Below are 26,513 nucleotides of genomic sequence, written 5' to 3'. Positions count from 1 at the left end.
CGAACCACAGTCGCACCGCCCACGCACCCATCATGAACGTTATGGAAGATGATGTTAGATCTTCTCGCGTTCCCCGGTTGACCCACTGTTGCTCCCCGGTCGATCATCAATCGCTCTGCTGGAGTGACGTTCGGTTGCGGAGCAGAGCGAAAGTCTGTACGCACCTTTAGAAGCTGCTGTCAAAAAGCTAATTTTTGTTCGAAGCGACTCGCTGATGACACAAGATACATAACGAGCAAGTGTGCTCACAAATGTTAAACAACACAGTTTTCCTGTCGTTAGTGGCCACCCTAGGATGAGAACAGTTAGTTACGTGAGCCTGCAACAACAGTGAAGATGAATGCTTGTGGCTATAGTGGGGTCCACGTTATAATGGCAGTGGAGAAAGATAGGTGAACAGCATCGCCCATTCTCTGCCTTGCCACTGACTTCTATAGAGGATAGCTGATACCGGTATATCTAATGTAATATCAATTGTTCATTTCTTGTATGAAATAATAAATTATATTTGATTCGTCAAGATAATAGTTTTTAATGATCAAATGATAAATTTTCATAATTGGGATTCAATATTATGTTAAACAATTACATTTCTACAATTTTAAAAAACGATTCGGCTATGTTGCGAACCTAGAAAAGGATAGCGCTATCTACTTTGTCGAATAATTGACAAGGATAGCAACACAAATTTTAATCAAATACTACCAATGTAACGCCGACCTCACAATAGAATAGCATTCGTCAAAGTTGGATGATCTCACCTAACATCTCGAAAAACTACAGGTGGAAATTACTGAATAATTGTAATTATTCAAATGCTAATGAATTAATTATTATTATTAATCGAAAATACAAATTAAATGCTGTAATTCACCCCGAAGACTTCAGATTTGCAGTAGCAGAAGTTTTCGGGGTGAATTACAGCATTTAATTTGGATTTTCGTTCAATGATAATCTAGAAAAACAATCAATTCAATTTTGTCGAGTCTAAACGTGTCATTCTATTGTTATTTACTGCCATTTTTTGAGCTGAATCGGTAGCTGGATAGAAATTGATTGTTAAGTCAACTCTGGCAACGGTAATCGATTAATAGTTCAATGATGAATAGTAAGTTTCTCACAATTTCTCAACTTACCTTAACAGTAAGAACATCACGTCCTAGAGAGTTGTTCAGAGATTGGTTTCAAAGTAATAAGATGAAGCATGAAGTGACATTTCCTTAATGTATGAAAATTAAACTTTACTTCAAGGTTCATACTACTGATTACGTACTGGATTTATTGGATTTTTTTCAATATGTTAGTTTATTAGTTTTTATAAACCGTTAACCTTTTCGTAAGCATTGGGTCTGAAAACAAACATAAATTTGGCCAAAATGCGTTGAAAATAGTCATGGAAGCATTTTCCTAGACTAGAGGATAAAGGATTGTTTCGAATAAAAGGCAAGGAAAGATCTAGAAAAAAGCAACTTACCGGCCAGCGATTCCAGTAGGTTGTATCTCCTGCACGAAGATGCCCAGTTCTCCCTTCTCCTCGCTCTTCAATCCAACCACACTGAAGCCGAGACTGCTTCCATCCGGTTTGAACAGCTGAAAATTACAAATAAATCCAATTATTTGCAATGAAAACATAAACTAAGAGCATAATTAACATGGCTGGCCACTCACGACAGGATAAGTGTGTGTGTATACACATGGAATATTTAACCAAACGCAAAATTCATACGGGCCATTAACGACAGGACAAGTGTGTGTGTACACACAATGGGCCATATGAATGAAGTTGAGCATTTGCTTATACTTCTAAAATATGGAGCATTTGCTTCATTTTCTATGAATAAACGTGAGCAAAACCTTTTGCTTATGCTCATCAAAAAAATAGTTTGAGCATTTGCTCAAAAGTAAAAGCTTATACTCAAAATTGTATGAATAAACTAGATCATATGCTCAACTTTTGAAGCAAATGCTTCAAAAAAGGTGAGTCTAGTCTAGAGCAGCTTTTCACCTTTTGCTCATGGTAAAATGGCTTAACTAATTCGTATGAGGAAGAGGAAACTATACCAGAAACGATCACAACCAATAGTTGAGAACTATAAAACTCTTTTTAGATTCAATCATGATAATAATATATCACCATTATTCCTACAAAAGAATGAATACAAAAGATCCTATCTGATATAGAGATAGCCATCACAAAATAGGAAATAGGCATTTAAGAAGATGAGAGTGTAGACGATAATAAGAAGGCTATTGATATTATAAGAATATGCTGAAGATTATTATAGAGATGACATTTTTTCACACTATTATTTCAAAATTCTAGACTCAACTAACCTAAAACTCTATTCATAAATAGAAAACAGAGCAGACGACGCAAACACAAGCGGTGCCCCCTACTTGCATATTTAGCGCTTCCGTGAGCTATAAAAACAAAGTAAGGCTACAAAAGCGAATCAGCGGATGGAAAAATCTTTAAAATACGTGAGCTTTTTCTCCAGAGTTCAGGAGCATAAGGTAAGAGTATAAGGTAAAGCTTATTCATATAAAAATGAGCAAATGCTTTTGCTTCTACCTTTTGCTCATGAGCGAAACCTTATGCTCCATGCTTTTGCTCATGAGCATTTGCTCTGGTTTTATTCATATGAGCCAATGTCACCATACATTGTTGTGTCATCACAGCGAAATGCTTTAAACAAAATTTTATAATAAAATTAGGTTTTTATAATAATTTTAAAGTTGATATGGCGGAAGGTGTGGCTCGTTCATCAATTGGGCTAGTCAGTCGTGTCGAGCGAGGGGTTTGTTACCACTGTCTAAAAAAAGTGGCTTTTGGTGGCACTGGAAAGGGCCAAGTTTGTTGCTGGTGGCCCTGAAAAGGGACCAAGATTGTTGCTGGTGGCCCTAAAAGGGACCAAGGCAGGCTAGATGTTTAGTAGTCGTCGACTGGCGCGATACCACGCCGCGCGAGGGTCCCGGGCAGGTCGGTCTGGTGCGAGAGCAGGCCGGCAGGGGCTCAAGTCAATGGTTCGCAGTCTCCACTCTGGTTTACCCGGGCTACGGAGAGGGCTGACCGGGTGATCTACTAGCCAGAGGTCGTGCCGAGTCTCCGCCGGGAGGACCTCCTCGACCACTTCCTCGTTTAGAAGGGGCCCTCGGTCAAACCCCGGGCAGGCAGGGTCGTAGGCTTCCGCTGCACACACTCCGATGTCGGTTCGGCACCCAACCCGCGCGCCAGTTGTTAGGCTGGGGCGCTAAGTCTTGGGGCGCAGCTGGCGCGGCGGTGTACAGCCTCAGCCTCTCCTCCACCTGGCGAAGCCGACGTAGGGCCCTCCTCTTCTGGATTCGGCGGCCGGCTCGGTTCCTCCTAGGCATCGGCTGGGTAGTAGACAAGGAAGACACCTCAGGTTGCGGTTAGTCTCGCCGTGGTTCCCTCATTGGCCTGCTCGCTGCTCTGCTCCTGGTCTCGGTAGTGGTCTCGGCTGGTAGTGGTCTCTGGTAGTGGTCTCGGCTGGTGGTCTCTTCTGGCTCTTCAGTGGAAGGCTGCTAGTGAGCAAGTGCTATCGAGGGTAGCTGAGTAGCCCCCTTTTATTCACAGTCCCCGAGTTCACCTGCGCTGCTATTGGCCGGCGGTGCTCGGCCAATAGAAACGCAGGAACGGGTGGCGGCGACTGAGGCGCACCCTGGTGGCGGGTGGGTCAACCACTCATTTGGTTGATGCGTGGCGTGGGGAGCAGAGCAGAGCGGCAGGCTGAAAGGTAGCGAACGCGAGGGAGGTATCAATTCCCCCCCCCCCCGTTTGAGGTAGCCACGGCGAGAATTTATTGATTGCAAAAAACAAGATACAATGTTTACAAAATATACAAAAGTGCCATTGGGCGATAATTTTACAGAAGTGAGACCAGAAGGGTCTCCCCCAACAGGTGGGTTGTGGTCAATAATTACAGAAATAAGACCAGAAGGGTCTCCCCCAACAGGTGGGTTGTTATTCCAAGAGATGTTGCTGGTCGGTGGTTGGAGCCGGGCGTAGTTGAGTCTCGTACACCTTGATGGTCTCGTTGTCACGGGTGATCCAGTAGACAGCTCCTTGGTTGTGGGCGACCGTATATGGTCCCTTCCATCTGGGTGCTAGGCCCGCGTGGAATTTCTGAGCCTTGTTTGAGAGTTGATGATTCCGTGTGAGCACCTGGTCGCCGATCTGGTAACGAGGCTGTGTCTCGGCTATCGGGTCTCCCTTCCTATTGAGATAATTTTCTTGGTTCAACACGGCTTCGCGTTGGATTGCGGTTAGCGTGTGTAGACGCTGGTTAATATGGTCTTTGTGCGGTTCGAGTTGATTTTCGGGCCAGTGGCTCCATTCCCCTGGCCGTGGAAGGGTTTGGCCAAACAGGATTTGACTGGGGCTGTATCTTGTTGCCGTGTTCTGTCGATTTCGCAGGGTGAATAGCACGGATGGTAGTTGGTTCTCCCATTCTTGGTGTTGTTCTTGTAGGCGGATCCGTAGTCCCTTCTTGAGTTCCTGGTTCCTTCTCTCGGTAGGGTTGGCTCGGGGGTGATAATTGGCGTGGTGTAGTGTAAGACTCCCCATTTGAGGCAGAGTTCGTTCCATAGTTTCCCCGTAAACTGAGTGCCATTGTCGGAGAGTAGGATTTTTGGGTATCCCCATCTGGGAAACAGGTGCTTATCCATCGTGCGGCCAATCGTGTTGGCGTCGCCGTGAGGCAGCGGGTAGGCTTCTATCCACCTGGAGAAAGAATCAGTGATGACCAATAGGAATCGATTTCTTCGCTTGGAGAGTGGGTAGGGGCCCATCAGATCGAGACATACGGTTTCCCATGGTCTAGTAGACCGTCGCGGTCGTTGCGTAGGTTCGTGATTCCGGTTGTACGCTTTTGAGCAGCTACACAGCAGGCAATTTTGTACGTACGCGGTTATCTGCGCCTTCATACGGGGCCAAGTGTAGTATGTAGCGATGTTTCGGTAGGTTTCGGCGTAGCCTGGATGTCCCATTAGATCATCGTCGTGATAGCGGAACAGTAGCCGGGTGCGAAAGTTGGGCGGTATGACTATTCGCCAACCGTCGCGTGTCTTCTTCTCCCAGAGTCGGTTGTGTAGGCGGTAACTGGTGAGGAATACTTGATCAGTTCCCGGTTGATCCTCCAACGGTCGGGGTTCGATCTCCATCCATCGTTGCACCTGCGCGTTGATCTGGTCGTCTGTGGCCTGTGCTTTCCGAATCTCTTCTAACAGTTCAGTTTCGGTTGCGATGCTTGCTAGCGTAGCGGGTTCACTGGTGACTGGCAGGATGTCGGGAGGCATGGTTCGTTCTAGTTGTTGACTGGTCTCCTCAACTTTTTCGTTGTCGGGTTGCCGTGACAGTGCGTCGGCGAACTGATTCTCTTTTAGTGTTCTAGGGTGAAGTCAAATTCTTGTAGGAGCAGGGCCCATCAAGTGAGTTTGGCGCGGCTGTCCTTTGCAGTTTGTAACCAGGTAATCACCTTATTGTCGGTACGGAGTATGAATGGCCTGCCTTCCAGGTAAGGGCGATATCGCTTTATTGCCCAGACAACCGCAAGGCACTCTTGTTCGTTACTGTGATACTGTTGTTCCGTGTGGTTCAGCTTGGCACTGGCGTATGCGATCACCTTACGGTCATTGTTGATTTCTTGGTATAGGACAGCCCCTATACCGAACTTGCTGGCGTCTGTCTGTAGGATGAAGGTCTTGGAGAAATCTGGTCGACAGAGTGGTTGGATGTTGGCGGTCAATGCTTGTAGGCGGCGGAAAGCTGTCTCTTGGTGACCATTTCCATCGCGTCTTCGTGCTAAGTAGCTCAGACAGAGGCGCACAAACGTCAGCGGCGTTGGGTAAAAATTCTCGTAGCCAGCCGACTACTCCGAGAAATTCTCGCAGTTTCTTTCTGGTGGTGGGTGGTTGGGCAGAAGTCACAGCTAGGATAGCCTGCGGTTTTGCTTGGTTGCCCTCGGAGGTGATTATGTGACCGAGGTATTCAAGTTGCTTGCGGCCGATCTGGCATTTTGCTGCTGAGACAGAGAGATTGTATAGATTTAACCGTTCAAACACTTTGGCTAAGTGGAGTAAGTGTTCTTCCCAGGTATCCGAGTACACAATGATGTCGTCGAGATAAGCGTAGCAGAACTTGTCGACGTATCCACTCAGTACCTTGTTCATCATGGATTGGAAGCAGCTGGGTGCATTTCGTAGGCCGAAAGGCATGACCTTAAATTGTAGCTTTTCGCCGTAGGGAGTGGTGAAGGCCGTGTAAGGTCGAGACTGGGGTGCGAGTGGTACCTGCCAGTATCCCATCCGTAGGTCGAGTGAGCTGAATATTTTTGAAGTTCCCAGGCTTCGAATGACGTCCTGTAGGGTCATCTGCGGTGCCGTGGCTGGAACGGTGATGGAATTCAGCCATCGGTAATCGATGCAGAACCGTGATGTGCCATCCTTCTTGGGGACAACAACGATTGGAGAGTTGTAAGGCGAATCACTGGCTTCTACCAGGTTGCGTTCCTTGAGGGCGGCAACTTCGGACTCGATAATTTGCAGTTTCTCCCGTGAGTATCGGTAAGGCCGCTGGCTGCGTATTTCTGAGCTGTTGAGTTGAATTGTCATGGTGGCGGTCGTGGTGATGGAGGGTGGCATCTGCTCCATGAACAATTTTGCGTGTTGTTGCAGTAATACTGTTAACCGTCGGTGCTGGTCGCTGGCGTGTCTTCTAGTAACTTGTCAACCAGGTGAGTGTCCATCTCTACTGAGACTGGTGGTGGCGCTATCCAGAAGATCGTGTCTCGCTGCGTCTTGCCGTAGATTAGCCTGCGTCTTGCTCAAAGTCAAGCACTGCCTTATTCTCCCGAAACCATGGTCGTCCCAAGATGATGTCTTCGCGTAGGTCAGGTAGACCTAGGAAGGGAATATTTTGAATGTGCTGTTGGATCTGGAGTTCCAGATGTCCTTGAATGGCCGTTTTGCAGCTAGTGGGACGGTTGGCCAGCAGTACAGGTAGCTTCAGCGGTTGGATCCGTATACCGTGGTCGAGGTGGGCAGCAATAGAAACGCAGGAACGGGTGGCGGCGACTGAGGCGTACCCTGGTGGCGGGTGGGTCAACCACTCATTTGGTTGATGCGTGGCGTGGGGAGCAGAGCAGAGCGGCAGGCTGAAAGGTAGCGAACGCGAGGGAGGTATCAAAGTTTTTTATAATAATTTGTAATTTTCCAATGGTTTATTTATTGTTATTGGCTGTTAGAAGTCTCTCGCTGATAACTGTCGACTTTATATGTGCATAAATTGTGGATGCATTCTACCGTTAGTGGCAAGCCTTAGAAGCTGCTGTCAAACAGCTAATTTTTGTTCGAAGCGACTCGCTGACGACACAAATTTCAAATTTTCAAATTCAAATTTTATTCAATCCAATTCACAATATTTACAAATTATGAGAAAAAATAATACAGCTTAACAATAATAGAGTAATAAGTTAATATTTTATAAAGTACATAAAAGTCTAATTTATTAAACAAATAACAATAACATCAGACAAGAATTCGAACATGCTAAACCAGGACTAATTTGTGAATTTGGATAGAAAAATACTGCTTGCTGAGAGTACAAAACTCTACGTCTGCGAGCAGGAATGAATATCTGATAATTTATGAATTTATAGAGAAGTAGAAAAATATAAAAAGAAGAAAGAAAGAAAAATTAGCAACCAATCACTCACACATTCACACTAACCATGCTCACTCTCCAATTCCAGCTCATTTAGCCAATGTGCACATTTACAGCTCATTTACATGACAAGCAAGTGTGCACACACATGTTCAACAACACACTTTCCTGGCCACCATAAGATGAGAATAGTTAGTTAAGTGCGCCTGCAACAACAGTGAAGATGGATGCTTATGGCTATAGTGAGGTCCACGTTATGAAGGGCAGTAGAGCATTATTATAGGTGAACAGCATTGCCTTCTATAGAGGATAGCTGATACCGGTTTATCTTGTGTAATATCAACTGTTCATTCTTATTTAAAATAATCATTTATATTTTATTCGTCAAGATAATAGTTTTTAATGATTAAATGATAAATTTTCATATTTGGGATTCAATATTTTGTTAGTCAATTACATCTCTACATTGTTAAAAACGATTTGGCAACGTTGCGAACCTACGAAAGTATAACGTTATCTGCTGTGTCGAATAATTGACAAGGATAGCAACACAAATAGTAATCAAATACTGCCATTATAACGTGGACCTCACTATAGAATAGCATTCCTCAAAGTTGGTTGATTACACCAGTTTGATTTCACAGTTGATTTTTGTAGATGTTAGGTGAAATCACTGTATTTAGATGAAGACAGTAGATGTCACGCGCATGTCTGTGCTAAATTTCTGGTTTAGCTGACGTCATTTTATATCTTATCATCTGCATTTAATAAATAAGTTTCATCAATTGACAATAGGTGTTAAAAACCTCGGTTGGTGGCAATGACGCAATCTAGCTAGCTGGCCACTGCGCACACATCTCGTGACCCCTACCGTTTTCATCTAAATACCGTGATTTCACCTAACATCTACAAAAACAATCAATTCAATTTTGTCGAGTCTAAACGTGTCATTCTATTGTTATTTACTGCCATTTTTTGAGCTGAATCGGTAGCTGGATAAAAATTGATTGTTAAGTCAACTCTGGCAACGGTAATCGATTAATAGTTCAATGATGAATAGTAAGTTTCTCACAATTTCTCAACTTACCTTGACAGTAAGAACATCACGTCCCTGGGATGATTCTTCGATGGCCTTCTGGAATTCAAGGGCATATGTTGGTGTAGTGATGGGAGGCAGTGAGACATCCTCTGCTCCTGGACTGCTGATTACCTTCAAAAATAATTATAAATTAATATAATAAATGAAAAACCATTAAAACATTATCTGTCAAATATAGAATCGCTTGTATACATTATTTTATTACTATTATATAGAATCACTAGAACCCTTTTAGTTTCTTTGATGACATGACCGGTTTCGGGTATTCATTCCATTATCGAAAATCCAAGATTTGAACATTTCTCATACAGGGTGGCGACTCATTTTGAAGTAAAAAATTCATGAGTAATTCCCGGTTTTCCAGAGTAAATTTTCCAGGTAGAGTATCCGCGGTATTTGAGGAACAAGATACATTCGTAAAGAATTTATTATGGAAATCTTCAGTTTGATCTTCGATGACGAATTGCGATTTACTCACATTGATATTTCGCACAATGACATAAGTTCATGAGATTATGTTCAGGGTGGCCCCTGTTCATTCATTTATTGATCGTAACATTATATCAATTTTTGAGTAACACTCATTTGACTGGTGACATGTCAATACTAGAACAAAATTATATTTAAAAGACTTAGTTCTAACTTCTTGAAAGTAAAATAAATAAATACACTCTATGATGTATCTCATCACTGCCTGTATCTAGCACAAGGAAATTTTTCATGAAGAAATTGGTTCTGGACTTTTCTGATGTATCCAAATAATATATTAAAAAATCAGAACTACAATATGAATTGCAATTTTCTCATGTATCCAAATAATATATTAAAAAATCAGAATTCAATATAAATTCCACTTTTCTCATGTATCCAAATCATATATTAAAAAATCAGAACTACAATATAAATTGTACTTTTCTCATGTATCCAAATAATACATTTCAAAAATCAGAACTACAATATAAATTGCACTTTTCTCATGTATCCAAATAATATATTTTAAAAAATCAGAGCTACAATATAAATTGTAAGCACCAATGTCTATATTGACTGGACTAGATAGCATATTTAAATTTCCAAATATATTGATAATTTTTGACAAGACAAGAGTATCGATGTTTTTAGATATTTTTTTAGGTTGGGTGGTTCAAAAACATTGCCAATTATTATTGCTAGCCATCAAGTTTTTTTTTTTATTTGTGTTTATTGTTACTGTACTCTTCTTTACTAAATTAATTGAAATTGATGAAAAATTCATGAGTACTTGGAAAATCCAGTGTATTTTTCCCGGTTAGTAAAATCATGAGGAATTCAAGGTTCTTCCGGTTTTCCCGATAGGTGGCCACCCTGTCATAAATGAAAAAGATTTGGAATCTTGATAATGGGAAGAAGGAGGTCGTGTCATCAAAGAAAATAAGAATGTACCAGTAGCTATATAGAAATAAATGAAGAATATGTTACCATATTTTAATGTGGAAAGGAAGACAACAGTATTATAAGCGACTAAGGCAAAGTTGCCAATTTACTCATTGGGAACTGAAATGAATACCGTACCATTTTCATATTATGTCAGTCAGTTTCATTTTAATATCATGTGGAGCATTACTATGAACCTATCCATTTAAGCAACTGATCAAGCCTGATCTTAACTATTCTTATAACTACTCGAACAACTATTTGTATGACTATAAACAATAATAATAATTATTATTATTATTCTCTTTTTCACGCAGTTGCGGATAGCTTATGCGAAGAGGGGCAAAATTTATGCAACCTCTTGGCATTATTTTCTATTATTGATAAAGTATTTTACCATGTATGTTGGAGCGTGTGGCGTACTATGCGAGCTGTATCAAGCAGAACAGACTTCTGCATTTTCCCTACCAGGGTTTCTGAGACATCAATAACCTTACAGCCAAAATCTGTAATCTTTATTATTATTATTATTATTATTATTATTATTATTGTTGTTGTTGTTATTTCGTCGTATTAAACCGCATTTGATGAGCACAGCTCAAACGATGTACGACATGTCAAATAATATCAAATATAGAGGTTTCCTTCCATTGAGGGAAAGTTTTTCATTTTACAAAATCTTCAGAATGATTTTCTGATCTCTAAGACTTCAATGAGAAGATCTCATAGCATTAGCTTAATGAATACGGGCAGCATTCAGTCAGTGTATCTTTGAGAGCTGTATAAAATTTACCAACACTGTCAACACTCTTAAGTTCGTCCGTCAGTCAAACAGTTAACGATTCTGAGCCCAGCATAATGTGGTCCCCCCTCCAAGAGCGAAAGTCTATGAGTGGGGTACTGCAGGGTAACCATTTTATGTATTGTGGGGTATCTGTGTGAAATGTTATCCTCCATGAATTTCTGCTTATTACTGTAAACAAAAGATGCAATATCCAACAAATAAAGAGCTGGAATTGTTAATAATTTGAGTTTTTTTGAAAATTGGCCTACATTTCTGACTGCCTATGCTTGTTGTACAATTTTTATTGTTGGCTGTCAATAAATTGCATGTTGAATTTGAAGCAAAATATCGCAATAAAAAGTAAATTCGTATGACTCCAGTTAGTGGGGAGTCCCTTTCGGGAAGGTCCCACCGCCTGAATATATAATTTGAGCCGTCAATGGGCCTTACGACAGTCATACTTCAGCCGGGACCAACAATTTAACGTGCCCATCCGATAACACGGTAGTAATCTGGTTAAAAAAAACTTTGGTAATGAGAGGGTTTGAACCCGGGATCTCTATGCTGCTACGCAAGCTCTCTATCCACTAGACCACGGATCACTCGCAATAAAGGTAGTTTAATTGAATATCGTTAGTGAAGGCGAAAATGAGCTTATCACAGGACTATAGTTATGATTGTGTAATCTAGAGACAAAAGAACAAATTTTTCTCCTTTATGAAGTTTGTACCCCTCAGACAACTCGGTGCGTGTTTATTATATTTGAAGTGGACAACAACTCTTCTTCTTACAGCTCAATCTATTGATTGGTTGGCAGCCTTCCATCTAAATCTGTCCATTGCTACTCTCCTCCATTGTATATATAGTTTATAGCACCCAGATCCTTCGTCATTTGTCTTAGATACTGTAGTCGAGGTCTGCCACGACCCCTTTGTCCATCAACTGTACCTTCTGGAATACTTGACGTGAATGCGTCGTGTCTTATTACGTGCAATCGAAGAATGTCGTCTGTCCCTGAGAAAATTCAGGAGAGAACTCTTTTCCACCGCCCTCTGGAATACCTTCTCATTTGTAACTCTGTCAGTCTATTTTATTTTGAGCATTCGCCTCCAACACCACACTTCAAAAGCATTTAGAGTCTTTTCCTCAGTCTTACCAATAGTCCACGTTTCAGACCCATAGAGAGCTATACTCCAAATGCAACTCTTTATTGGTCTCGTTCTTATTTCCAACGTTAGACTATTTGAGGAAAGAAGCTGCCTTTTACTGATAAACATACCCTTAGCTTCTCTGATTCGGCGCTTTATATCTGAACATTTCAACTTGCTTCAGGGCGTGATTATCTAATTCAACACAATATCTGGGACTTTTGAGCAGATCATTACTTCCGTCTTCATCCTATTTATCTCCATATCCCATATGGAGTGATCCGTGGTCTAGTGGATAGAGAGCTTGCGTAGCAGCATAGAGATCCCGGGTTCGAGATCCCTCTCACAACCAAAAGTTTTTTAACCAGATCACTCCCGTGTTATCGGATGGGCACGTTAAACTGTCGGTCCCGGCTGAAGTATGACAGTCGTAAGGCCCATTGACGGCTCAAATTATATATTCAGGCGATGGGACCTTCCCGCAAGGGACTCCCCACCAACAAGAGCCATACGAATTTACTTTTACTATCTCCATATCATATTTATTTCGTAGAATCTCTACCACTCTACTACCCTATTAATTATAAATCGTTGATAGTTCCAATTTAAATCTTCAAACTCCCAGATCAAAGATTGGTTTAGAACTGATTGAATTCAAAGAAACTGATGTATGAGGTATGAACTTACTGGAGGTGAGTTTGGTTCTCCACTGGAGCTTTGCGAGAGCTTTGCAACGGGCACCAACTGGTCATCTAGCTCAGTGTTGGTAGTGGGGGTAGGGGTGGTCGGGTAGTAGATCGGAGGGGGAAGATTCAGCACCAGTTCACCGGCTACGTTGATGTCAAAGTCCACTGGCAGAATGCTCGGATGCTGGTGAAGTTGCACATTCAATTCAGACAAAGAATCCTGCAATCAAATTCAAATAATCTTTATTCACAAAAAATAATAATAAAGCAGCAGAGACAATATAAGCATAGTGGATATTCCCCACAAAGACAACAAGTCTGGTTGTGGGGAATGAGTTCTGTGAACTGCATTGTATTAACAATAACAGTTGAAGATTTACAAGAAAACAAAAGAATAAGTATAAGGTACTGTAGAGTAAATAAAATAAAAAGCATAAAAAATATAACAAATTAAAAATAATATTTAATAATAAAATGGGTTTTGGAAACTAGAGGGGGCCGCATTACCTATCCTCTGGGTATAGTTTTATAAAAATTCAGAAAGGCTCATCCTCCAACTCTTTACTATCACGCTCTATTAGTCTCTGATTCCGCTTGATTGCCCTCATTACTGAACCTTCTCGTTGCTGGAAGGTACTTGTTGAGCACCAACCAATCTCTTACATTTACCGAACATTTACATTTACAGAACACCTTACATTTACATCTGTTAGGCTGATTCACATCGATTTTGGACGTACGATAGAAGTTAGTATGTCCAAATTCCAATAGTGGTGCAAAGAAATGAATATGCTCATCGATAATCAAGCTTTCACGTATTATTATTATTCGTCCAATTTACCACCCATGGAAAGGGTATTTGGATATGTCGATAATTTATTCAAATCAAGTCCTATTTCAATTATGTATATGTAATCACGTATGTTGTCTGCCTTGTCTCGACTATACACGACCGCCGTCTAGTGGTCGTGGAGACAGTGGCGCTTGTGACCAAAACTTGGTCTTTATAAACATAGAATTTCGTTCGAAAGTCTGGCGCCCGCTTGACTTTACTTATGGGCCAACACAAGACTTGAGGGTTCATGCTTACAAATAGCTGAACGAAAATTGTACGTCCACTATATATATCTCATTAATTTCGATATGAGTTGCATTATTAACACAAAATATATGGTCTTTAACTAAATTTGTAATTATCATCGTTTAATGTGTGTGGTAATCTCGATATGTTTCATTATTAACACAAAATATATGGTCTTAGTTCAACTAAATTTGTACTTATCATCGTAAGTAATGTGTGTGTTTATCCAATCACAGTAGGCTATCGCTGGTTTACAGCTCAGTGTCATTAGGTAACTAGAATGATTCACCAAATTATTCCTCTGAGTGGGAAACTTGTGATCATTAACAATAGTCCATGAAAATGCTGAAATTTAATAACAAAGACAACCGCTAAAGGGTCACTAGAACTTCTACCTGTCCATCTATCGTCTTCGGCATCCCCGTCTCGTTTCCAATACCCAATAAAATATTAAATAATATTTTTAAATAAATTAAATTGTGTTTAATAAATATAAGTTAATTAATGTTCAATAAATTAATAATATTTTACAATTCTTATACACATTAAAATACTTTTGAAAAACTAATGGCAATCCTTGTAAACGTTATACTGGACCAAATTACATGCGGTTTGTACAAAGTGGGGCAGTCAAAAGGAACTTTTTTAGGTACACATTAAAATAAATTTCACAAAAATCATATATTCCAACAAATCATAAGAACACAAATGGAAATTTCTGTTTTATAGACAACATTTATTACTTTTTGAATATTACTCCAGTAAAGTGGCGACCATCATTTTGAACATATTTTTCAAGTATCACACTGATATTCTCACGCCATAACATCTCTTGTCTCTGGTAGTATTGCACAAATTTCTTGTGTAATCTGCATATTCCAGTCCTGTATTGTTGCTGGACGAGTCTCAAAAACTTTTGACTTGAGGTTCCCCCATGAAAAGAAATCATACGAGCTTAGATCGGGTGAACGAGGGGGCTGGTGATATCCCCATTCCTATTTATCAAGCGGTTCGGAAAAGATTTATTTGGAGGTCAACTCTCTGGCCATATGGCTAGTTGCCATTTTCTCCATCTTGTTGAAAATAAGTGTTCTCATTCACTTTAACCTTCCGGTAGTCGCGCCCTACTCAATCACACGAGCAGTCGCGTGTTGTAATTTTTACAACATCCAATTTTCACATCCATTTTGGACGTACGATAGAAGTTAGTATGTCCAAATTCCAATAGTGGTGCAAAGAAATGAATATGCTCATCGATAATCAAGCTTTCACGTATTATTATTATTCGTCCAATTTACCACCCATGGAAAGGGTATTTGGATATGTCGATAATTTATTCAAATCAAGTCCTATTTCAATTATGTATATGTAATTACGTATGTTGTCTGCCTTGTCTCGACTATACACCACCGCCGTCTAGTGGTCGTGGAGACAGTGGCGCTTGTGACCAAAACTTGGTTTTTATAAACATAGAATTTTGTTTGAAAGTCCGGCGTCCGCTTGACTTTACTTGTGGCCAACACAAGACTTGAGGGTTCATGCTTACAAGTTGCTGAACGAAAATTGTACGTCCACTATATATATATATATATATATATATATATATATATATATATATATATATATATATATATATATATATATATCATTAATTTCTATATGAGTTGCATTATCAACACAAAATATATGGTCTTAGTTTAACTAGATTTGTACTTATCATCGATATAGTAATGTGTGTGTTTATCCAATCAATGTAGGCTATCGCTGGTTTACAGTTCATAGTGCCATTGGGTAACCAGAATGGTCCACCAAAATATTCCTCTGAGTGGGAAACTTGTGATCATTAACAATAGACCACGAAAATTTTGAAATTTAATAACAATATATGACCGCTAAAGGGTAACTAGAACTTCTACCTGTCCATCTATTGTTTTCGGCGTCCCTGTCTTGTTTCCAATACCCAATAAAATATTAAATAATATTTTTAAATAAATTAAATTTGTGTTTAATAAATATAAGTTAATTAATGTTCAATAAATTATTTAATATTTGAATTCTTATACATTAAAATACTTTTGAAAAACTAATGGCAGACCTTGTAAACGTTATACTAGACCAAATTACATGCGGTTTGTACAAAGTGGGGCAGTCAAACGGAACTTTTTTAGGTACACATTAAAATAAATTTCACAAAAATCATATATTCCAACAAATCGTAAGAACACAAATGGAAATTTCTGTTTTATAGACAACATTTATTACTTTTTGAATATTATTCCAGTAAAGTGGCGACCATCATTTTGAACATATTTTTCAAGTATCACACTGAAATTCTCACGCCATAACATCTCTTGTCTCTGGTATTATTGCACAAATATCTTGTGTAATCTGCATTTTCCAGTCCTGTAACGAGTCTCAAAAACTTTTGACTTGAGGTTCCCCCATGAAAAGAAATCACACGAGCTTAGATCGGGTGAACGAGGGGGCTAGTGAGGATTTTTTTACTTTTCTTGCCCTATTATCTTAGGTAAGGAAAGTATTGCTTTCCAGAAAAATTGAGGTACCCCAATTTGTGAATTTCTATTGATCAAGCGGTTCTGAAAAGATTTCTCAGAACTCTCTGGTCATATGGCTAGTTGCTCCATCTTGTTGAAAATAAGTGTTCTCATTCACTTTAAATCGTCAAAGTTCAGGGAGGAGAAAATTGTTCAGCATTTGAGCATAGCGAGCGTTAACTACATGGCCATTGTCAAGGATTTGTTAAGAATTTAATTGTATGAAAGTGGGAGCGAAACCTACCTGAATAGTTACAATGCTTCGGAATATTGGATTCTCCAAGGCAGAGATGAGCAGGTTGAGGTCAGCACTGGTTTGAGCCTGCAGCTTCGGATCATCGCTCTGATTCACGGTCAGCTGGATACTCTCAAGTAGCTGCAGAGCTGTCGAGATATCTGCAAGCAAAAATCATTTCACGATTACTCATTAGATTCTTTTAAAACTCCTCAAACAATAATTTTACTTCACGACATTGTAATTGGAGTAAATTTAATAAACTACCTTTCAATGTTCAATTTTATGTGATGTAAGAGCCATCAGGAACATACGACAAACACTATCTGTTCGAAGACGAATATATTATACTTTGACAAGGAATGTACAATAATTCCGGGCTAATCTTGTCTGTGATTCATAGTAACTTACATTGAATCATTAAATTCATTAACAAAGAAACAACAGTCTAGGGGCTTGCCATAGCCACTTGAAAATATTTTATGAAATTCTATTAGTCATCTCAAAGAATTGGCGACATAAAAAAGGGGGTGTACTTGCAATATATAATGTAGTTCTGATTTTTTAATATATTATTTGAATACATGAGAGAAGTCCAGAACCAATTTCTTGATGCAAAATTTCCTTGTGCTGATCCTTGACGTGTTCTTATGCGTGCCTCTCCTCTAGGAAATACTGAAATGAAATGCATTTAACCGGTGATTCTCATAGAACATAATCTCATGAACTCATATCATTGTGCGAAATATCAATGTGACGACAATTTAGTTGGTGATGATGGTTGAAGCTAAAAATAAGGTGTTTTTCACAATACAAGGAGCATTATTGTCAGGTGTACCTGAAAATCTATATGAGATAGAGCGCTCTACCTGATCTCAGATTGTAGAGCACAAAATTACGCCCAGAGGTATTTTGAATTGTGGTGACAATCGGAAGATATTGTTGATCAAAAGCTAAAATTCATAAAAATTGATTTTTCTCAAAATTTCACTCATTTTTGAAAAATCATAACTCAGCACTCATTAGAGATAGATAGTTCAGAATGATCTCATTTCATTCAGAATTTTTTAATCTGAAAAAAGCGGGAGCAAATTTTTCTGCCCGACTAACGGAAAACTTCGGATTTGGCGGAAATAGCTGAAAACTGGAAAATTAACCGAAAATACGAGGTTTTTGGGCCACCCTGTATCTAGCACAAGGAAATTTTGCATGAAGAAATTGGTTCTGGACTTCTCTCATGTATCCAAATAGGCTAATATATAAAGAAATCAGAACTACAATATATATTGCAAGCACCGATGTATATGGTGACTGGACTATTAAACAATCCACAATTCAACACTGAATATAATTTTGTTTTCAAATCAATTTTTATTATGTAGGTTTTTTGTCTATATTTACTGATGAATGATTATATCAATAATTAACGCATACTCAGGTGTCTAATAGCTGAAGGCAAGCGGTAGCATAGTAGCCATCCACACTCTTGCGCTTGATCTCATTCGTACTCACTCGGCGAGAGTGTAGCGCCGGCATTAGAAGAGTACTTAAATTCTCACAAATTGTACATCTGAATGACATATTCTTTACATTTATATCTAGCTTTATAATAAAATAAATAAATAATATTTCTAAGTATCAATAAATCTGTGGTTTTTTGACAATTTCTTAGTCTTTTTCATTAAAAATAAATAATACTTGGGACTGTTTTTTTCTGTGGATTATGAATTTATTTCAACGATTCATTCTAATTTTATCATGATAATGGAAAAAATCTCACCAGCATTCAAAGGCATCTTAGTAACATTCACGCCCGAAGTTAGCAGAATACATCTGGAAAAATAACAAATACACTTGAAAATTCAATCAACTTTATTATTATTTCCAAGATTTATAAAGTTTATCTATTTATGCAACAAACAACACTGATGTGAAAGTTTTGGTAGATAAAATACTAAAGGCAATCCTTGTGTTAATTTTTTCTTCCAAATTTGGTGATGAAGCAGTTCAAAAAGTAGGTTATTGGATTAATGATATAATTGTAGTCTGAACAGTAATAAAGGTGAAAAATTACGTTCAATTTATGAACTGATCAGAGCTAATTTTTCCTACTCCCCATATTAAAGCATTATCAAACACTGACATTGAAAGGAATTCATTCAAGTTAAAAATTAGTCACCAAAATTCACAGCTATCATGACCGTCACTTTTTTTCTAATAGCGAACAACTAAGCAAGTCTGGAATCGCCAATAAAAGAAAATTATTAAGGAAAAGCTCATCACAATCTTAATTTAGCATAGTGATATTACACTACACGTTATGTTATAGCCTACACTTTTAGTGTTGCATTTTGCATTACATAAAGCACTGTCTGCTAAGGCAGTCTCAAGTCTAGTTACACAAGCATTAATTTTTGACGTATGATTCTTTGCCATAATTATAAATTCTATTAGATTGAATATAACTTGACATCATAATATGATTTTATCATGTGTTTGTCAAGTTCCATTCAATCTGGTAGAATTTATAAGGAGGCAAAAAATCGGGCGTCCAAAAATCGATATGTGTGTAACTGGCTTAAGGGGATCTCGTTATCAGTCGTTCCGTTTCACAGAGGTTTTCAAATTTGCATAATACAGGCACAAGGGTTGTAAATCAGTAGTTTGAATTCCTATCATAAAGTATGCTTTCAAATTTAATACAAAGCTGTGAATTTTGAGATTAACATTTTACAAGCAGAACATCCTTACAATTCAATGTATCTCTTTATTATCTACTCTCATGTTTAGTTAAATCTTCTTATATGTTATCGATTCAGTTTAAGAAATTGTGTTTTTGTGAAACTAGTCTATTTACAATGTGTGATGTATGAATTTGTGTCAAATAAATTTCAATTTGTTGATGATAAACGCAATGTGCATCAAGCCCACCCCTGACCAATGTTGATGTTAGTTTCCTTGTTTTCCCATCTCTATGTCAATTACCAGACAATCTTGGATGAATCACGTCGAAAGCACAAATACAATGAACTCGATGTACTCATATTTTGAATAGTTGTCAAATACAAATAGACTTAGTTCACGAGATTGGCAAGAGTCAGTGGTGTTGAGATTAAGTTACTAAAGTTGTACCCATTCACACTACAGTAGCTCCTTTCAATTAGCCATAAATTTACGGAATTAGTAATTCTTGAGCAACTTGAGCATTACTTGATAAAGTAAGTAAGTAAATTGACCTAGCATTCTGAAAGAAAGAAGAATTGACACGATAGAATAACTTTATTGCCAAAACTGAGAAACATACTTTTTGGGGTGTGATCACATTGGAGGTGCAAATTTACGGCCAAATGAGAAACAAAATCTGGAAAGAAACATAGAAACACTTATAGTGAACGCGTGCACTTGCTGGTGGCGTTCAGTGTGAGCAGCTACAGAAGCAAGTCACAACGTGTTTCAATGGCTCTTTCCAGATTTTGTTTTTTGGCTCGTGCATGATCTGATGTGTACTTGCATCTACACGTATCCAATGTGTCCATACCAACCCTCAGAAAGTCAACATGTGTGTCATTAGTCAAGAAAATAATCTGATTAGATAGCATTTTAAAAAATAAAAATACGTTGAAATAAAATTCTCCAGGGGTAACTACTTACTGTACCTACTATTATAACTACTCAAATGGCTTTCAGGTTCATCAATGAGGAAATTTTGTAACATTTGGTAAAATTTTTACCACACGTTCAACTGTCGGTTACGGCTAGATAAAATCTTCGCGGTAGGAACTCCTACCAGCAAAAAGCAATATAAATATATATATAAACCTGTTCAAATGAGTAGGTTATCCTACGAAAAGATAATATACACTATCTTTTGAAACCCACACTCCCATTACAGTGATGCAGTCTGTGTCACAATTTACACCTTGTATGGAAGCCCCTGCCCCAACTCAGGTTGAAAGCCTACAACATTTTGCCTATTAGTACGGTATAACATTATTAGGTCTGTATTAGTATAATGTGTGATATTAGTATAATGGTCTAGAATACTAGAATTAAACCCAATTTAAATTAGTGTTATGACGCGATCCATCCCAGTGATGACTGACCATTCATCAAAAAACCTAAGGCTACACTAAAAATTTGAATTTTGTTATAGCCTTACTTGATTATTTTAAAATGCCTTGAAAATTTAACTGAATTCCTCAAGAGCAAAGCAATCAAAATCTTAGCTTTTGCTAACGATTTATCATTGAGTGAGAAATTAATTACAACCAAAAGTTCAAGAGATGATTGAAAAATCACAAGTCTAGCCTTATGCAGATTAATTGTATGTAAACGTCAAGTATTATTAACTAATGTTATTATGATATACACATACAAGTTTACGGTAAGATAATACGTTTATAGCAATTACCTTCTGGGAACAAAGTTAGGTTTATTTGAAAAACCAATTAGGTCTACACAAATTATAATTACCTGCTAATTTGATAGTGATGGATGAAGCTTCCCGACGTCAAGAAAAGCAATGAATTTTTGTTTTGCTAAACACTGAAGATCCCGTGACTACTGAGACACAGGTACAATAATTAGCAGACGAGATCTACAAAACTAAATGGATTTTTCAAAGGTAATATGAAAGGAATTCAACTGCAAGCCTTGGCAATGGATGAAAATGTTGAGAGTTGAGTTTGGAGTGAAGAAAACTGAAAAGAATACAGTTCCAAATTCTAAATCAGAGCAAAATTATGAGAAAATTCAATGAAACTGCCCTCGCCTACCTGAAACCACTGCCTGCAGCTCTTGCAGCCTATTTTTTTTAGTAGCAGGTAGCAGAAAGCTCAAAGCAGTTAAATCCATGTGGCAGTGGTGAAGATTTATGATCAGCTTCCGTACAGTCACCATACAATAACTATCAAAAGTGACTTACAGATTTCTCGTCTGAAACAGTATACACAATTTAATTTACTTGAAAGCGTACTACAATAGAGAAGGATTTAAGTAAACTCTTTGACTAACATAGGTGTTACTATCCTTGTCTATCATTTAACAAAGCTGATAGCGCTACCCTTTCTAGCTCCGAAACGTTGCCAGATCGTTTTTGTAACAATTTAGAGTTATAATAATTACAATTAACAAAATAATCAACCTCAATTATAAAAAATATTATATCAATTATTTCAAAAAAAATTGCATGGTTGCCTGTAAAGTCGGTATACGGGCGAAAGTTTTACGTAACAACGACTTTGAGTGGTAAAATAATTTTAATGTGAATATTCATTCGTATAGTAGGAAGAAGGATGAAATAATAGTAACAATTTAAAACATTTATTTATACAAAGAATTATATTTAAAACGTTAATTTATACAAAGAATCTCACACTGAATTTCATATTAACAAAATTTTATTTTTACTTTCACACATCCTCAACAAAATCACTCTGTCTCTCTCGCTCTTAGCCGGGCTAACTGTGCTCTATTCAATTTTACCTGGGAAGTAGTGGCGCAGTTGCAGGAGATTGCTTGCGGCGCCTGCGCAGGTTGACTGCTCCGTTTCACTCTCTCTCCACGTGAATGCCTTCGGGTTGCTACTTGCTGCTGCGTTGCTCGCCACTGCTCCTATTCGTGCTCTTTCCAGACGACCGTGAACCGAAACGAACGCTCTCACTCGCTCTCATTGTGAGCGCATAACGCGGAGCGTAACGCAGTTTCTTGAAGTGTCAACCGGCAAACAAATTTATAAGACGTTGTCACGTCAAAATATTTTTTTTATTATAAAAAATATTATAATCATTCAACAATAATTATCTTTTCAAAAACCTTTTGAGTAGCCTAATTTCAGAATTTTGGGGGATAAAATTTTATAAACAGACTTGAACTTTAATTGGAATTTTGAGTAATATGCAATATCACACAACCTAGCAAATATTTTTCTCATCAACAGTACTAAAAATCTACTAAACTTATAATCATCATCATCAGTATTCTACCCTTGGGCAGGTCCTTACATGATTCCTCCTTCTCCATTCCTCTCTGTCCTGTGCGATTCTCTTCAGCATGAAGTATTTTCCCTCCTCTCTGCATGACATCATCTTCACTCTCCTCCGCCCCACTATTGCCGTTACAAGGAGGCCGCCTTGCCTCAGCAAGTGTCCCAGCCAGTTCCCGCCTCCTTATCACTGGCATAATATTCTTTTTCTCCCCTACTCTGCGCAGTACCTCCTTGTTCCGCACCCTTTGCATCCACCTGATCCTCTCCATCCTCCTCCACACCCACATTCGAAGGTCTTCATTCTCTTCTCCTCCTGTCTTCTGAGCGTCCAGGTTTCTGCTCCATATAGAGCCACGCGCACCACACAAAGCACTTCTCCATTCTCTTCCGCAGTTCCATTTCCATCTACTAAACTAAGACCGTTCAAATTTGGCAGGGATGTTCAGCTGGCCCTCTAGAGGAGCCAATCAGAACACTCTCAAGTGTTTGGAATCCATACAACTTTTTAATTCATTTCAAAAACAATTACTCTATTAGTGCAACAGTAATAAAGAGCCAGTTGATTTTTTTGTTGGAACTTGGAATGGTAGAATTTAAATTTATGAAGTGACTGATAACTTAATCACTGATGGTAATTTATAACTGATAAGTGAGGTCCAGACGAATAAAATGGCAGTATTTGATCAACGTTGGTGTCGATCTTTGTCTTTCATTCTACAAACCAGATAGTGCAATTCTTTTCAAGCTCCGCAACTTTGCCAATTCAATTTTTAACAATGTAGAAATATTATACATCAACTAAATATTCAATGTCAATTACGAAAATTTATTATTTAACCATTGAAAATAAATTTTCTTGTCGAATAAAATATAATATTGATTATTTTAAACAAGAACGAACAGTTGTTGATCTCACATCAGCTATCCTCTATAGAAGACAGTGGCAAAGCATAGAATCGGCAACTCTGTTCTCGCATCTTTCTTCATTGCCATTATAACGTGGATCACACTAAAGAAGAAAGTAGTAATAGGAAATTTATAACAGCAAACCATTAAAATATTTTCATTTATTAAAGAGAAAATAAAAAGAAACATTTAGTTATAAAAAGCAGGAATCTTCCCGAGGTAGTTCATACTAGAGTTAATCATCATTCGATTATTATTAAAAACTAAATATTATCGTAACGATTGAATTCAGTGATCAATCAATTTGAAATTGAAATAAACATTTAGTATTAAAACAAATAAATCTTAGCAAAGTAGTTTAAACGACAGTTAATCATCATTCGATTATTATGAAGAACTAAATAATATCATAACGATTGAATTCAGTGATTAATCAATTTGAAATAAGAGGAAACATCTACTAATAAAACAAATAAATCTTACTGAAGTAGTTCAAACTAGAGTTAATCATCATTAGATTATTATGAAGAACTAAAATATTAACATAAAGATTGAATTCAGTGATCAATCAGTATGAAATTGAAAAAAAACATTTAGTAATAAAACAAAGAAATCTTCTCAAAGTAGTTTATAATAGTTAATCATCATTTTTGATTATTATGAAGAACTAAATATTATCATAACGATTGAATTCCGTGATCAATCAACTTCAAATTAAAAAAAAAACATTAAGTAATAAAACAAAGAAGTCTTCTCGAAGTAGTTTATACTAGTTAATCATAGTTCGTTTATTATGAAGAACTAAAATATTATCATAAAGATTGAATTCAGTGATCAATCAATTTGAAATTAAAATAAACATTCAGTAATAAAACAAAGAAATCTTCTCAAAGTAGTTTATACTAGTTTATCATCATTCGATTATTATGAACAACTAAATATTATCATAATGATTGAATTCAGTGGTCAGTCAATTTGAGACAAAGTCTGATCTTCACATTTAATCATCATTCGTTTATTATGAAAAACTAAATATTATCAACAATTGAATTTAGTGATCAATCAATTTGAAATTAAAATAAACATTTAGTAATAAAACAAAGAAATCTTCTCAAAGTAGTTTATACTAGTTAATCATAATTTGATTATTATGAAGAACTAAATATTATCATAACGATTGAATTCAGTGATCAATCAATTTCAAATTAAAAAAAAACATTTAGTAATAAAACAAAGAAGTCTTCTCGAAGTAGTTTATACTAGTTAATCATAGTTCGTTTATTATGAAGAACTAAAATATTATCATAACGATTGAATTCAGTGATCAATCAATTTGGAATTAAAATAAACATTTAGAAATAAAACAAAGAAGTCTTCTCAAAGTAGTTTATACTAGTTAATCATCATTCGATTATAACGAAGAACTAAATATTATCATAACGATTGAATTCAGTGGTCAGTCAATTTGAGACAAAGTCTGATCTTTACCTTCAATCATCATTCGTTTATTATGAAGAACTAAATATTATCATAACGATTGAATTCAGTGATCAATCAATTTGAAAAACGAGGAAACATCTAATAATAAAACAAAAAATCTTACCAAAGTAGTTTAAACTAGAGTTTATCATCATTCGATTATTATGAAGAACTAATTATTATCATAACAATTGAATTCAGTGGTCAGTCAATTTGAGACAAAGTCTGATCTGCACCACTGACATCCGATTCCGTGAACATGTCTTTCACCACACCATTCTCTCCTTTAGAGAGTTCGTTAGTGGTGCTGTGATGCTCTTCGAAATTAGTTGTCTCTAAATAACTTCGAAAAACAATTGTCTCTAGATAACTACCTCGGTTCCAACTGTTCAGACTCATTTATCATCGTCATATCAATCAATTTGAGACAGAGTTTGATCCTCACCACTGACATCCGATTTCGTGAACATGTCTTTCACCACAGCGGTCTCTTCTTCAGAGAGTTCGTTAGTGGTGCTGTGATGCTCTTCACCAGATAACTGCCTAGCTTCCAACTGTTCAGCCTCATTATCATCATCGTCTTCTTCCTCATCTGATTCGTCATCCGTCTGCATTTCGATGGCCACCGACTGCTGAACGATCTTCTGCTGCTTGACGGTCTTCGCTTGTTGCGACACGAACGTGTGCGGCGTTGAGTCGAGCTCCGGTTTGAAGTCAAACTCGACTGACGCCTGGTCCTCCTGCATGTCCAGCGACAGCCAACTCAGGCCGGTCGGCGAAGGCACGCTAGGTAGCAGGCCGCTCTGCCGCGTCATCAACAGAACCTGCAATAATCAAAGTACACATCGTTATTTGAGAGACAATAAACAACAGGAAATTCAGCATAATTAACTGTCCAACTAAAGTTTTCAATAAATGAACATTCAAGCTGGATTTGCACATCACAGTAACAGTGAAAATATAATTTTCATACATTATAATGGGATTAGACATTCTCATTCTTCTTTTCAGGACTTTTACTTGTAAATGGCTCTTGAGGAGTTGAAACTAGGAGTTCGGAATTCTGCACAATGAAACATAAAATAAGGTTGTTACTTTCACTTTTTGTGTAGTTGAGAAGTTGATATTGTGGTAATTATTCATATTAAATGAAAAAGACTAAGAAATTGTCAAAAAAAACACAGATTTATTGATACTTAGAAAGACCGGTTTCGGTTATAGCACCATTGTCAATCTCTGATAAACTGAGATTGTTTATCAGAGATTGACAATGGTGTTATAACCGAAACAGGTCTTTCTAAGTATCAATAAATCTGTGGTTTTTTGACAATTTCTTAGTCTTTTTCATTTAAAAAAAGGTTGTGATCACATGAAGAATCTGTGGTCTTCGGTTGTTAACCTTTCGTAGGACGCTCTGAACACTGAGAGCTTCCAACAAACAAAGTGTTATAGAATAGAAT

General features: G+C 37.7%; 2 protein-coding genes across 14 annotated transcripts in view; both read right to left on the bottom strand.

Annotated features, from left to right (window-relative positions):
- The window catches only part of LOC111045441 (multiple PDZ domain protein), a 587,845-nt gene extending 566,363 nt beyond the window's left edge, over positions 1-21,482 (bottom strand). For all 11 annotated transcript variants that reach the window (XM_039420670.1, XM_039420673.1, XM_039420674.1 and 8 more), the window contains exons 1-6: positions 21,156-21,482; positions 18,463-18,515; positions 16,692-16,843; positions 12,813-13,031; positions 8,769-8,891; positions 1,475-1,590 (exon numbers count right to left, since the gene is read on the bottom strand). In XM_039420670.1, coding sequence (XP_039276604.1) covers positions 1,475-1,590; positions 8,769-8,891; positions 12,813-13,031; positions 16,692-16,843; positions 18,463-18,478 — 626 coding nt within the window. In that variant the 5' untranslated portion in view covers positions 18,479-18,515; positions 21,156-21,482. The remainder of the gene's footprint in view (positions 1-1,474; positions 1,591-8,768; positions 8,892-12,812; positions 13,032-16,691; positions 16,844-18,462; positions 18,516-21,155) is intronic.
- A 3,241-nt stretch (positions 21,483-24,723) lies between these two features.
- Positions 24,724-26,513, bottom strand: part of LOC111045443 — a 66,486-nt gene continuing 64,696 nt past the window's right edge. Inside the window, exon 28 of one of the 3 annotated variants that reach the window (XM_039420664.1) lies at positions 24,724-25,877. In XM_039420664.1, coding sequence (XP_039276598.1) covers positions 25,467-25,877 — 411 coding nt within the window. In that variant the 3' untranslated portion in view covers positions 24,724-25,466. The remainder of the gene's footprint in view (positions 25,878-26,513) is intronic. The other 2 variants (XM_039420665.1, XR_005570426.1) reach the window with 2 other exon arrangements.

The sequence above is a fragment of the Nilaparvata lugens genome, chromosome 2 (assembly GCF_014356525.2).
Source record: "Nilaparvata lugens isolate BPH chromosome 2, ASM1435652v1, whole genome shotgun sequence".
In the NCBI taxonomy this organism is placed as follows: Eukaryota; Metazoa; Arthropoda; class Insecta; order Hemiptera; family Delphacidae; genus Nilaparvata; species Nilaparvata lugens.
This window is presented reverse-complemented; position numbering and strand designations above follow the sequence as displayed.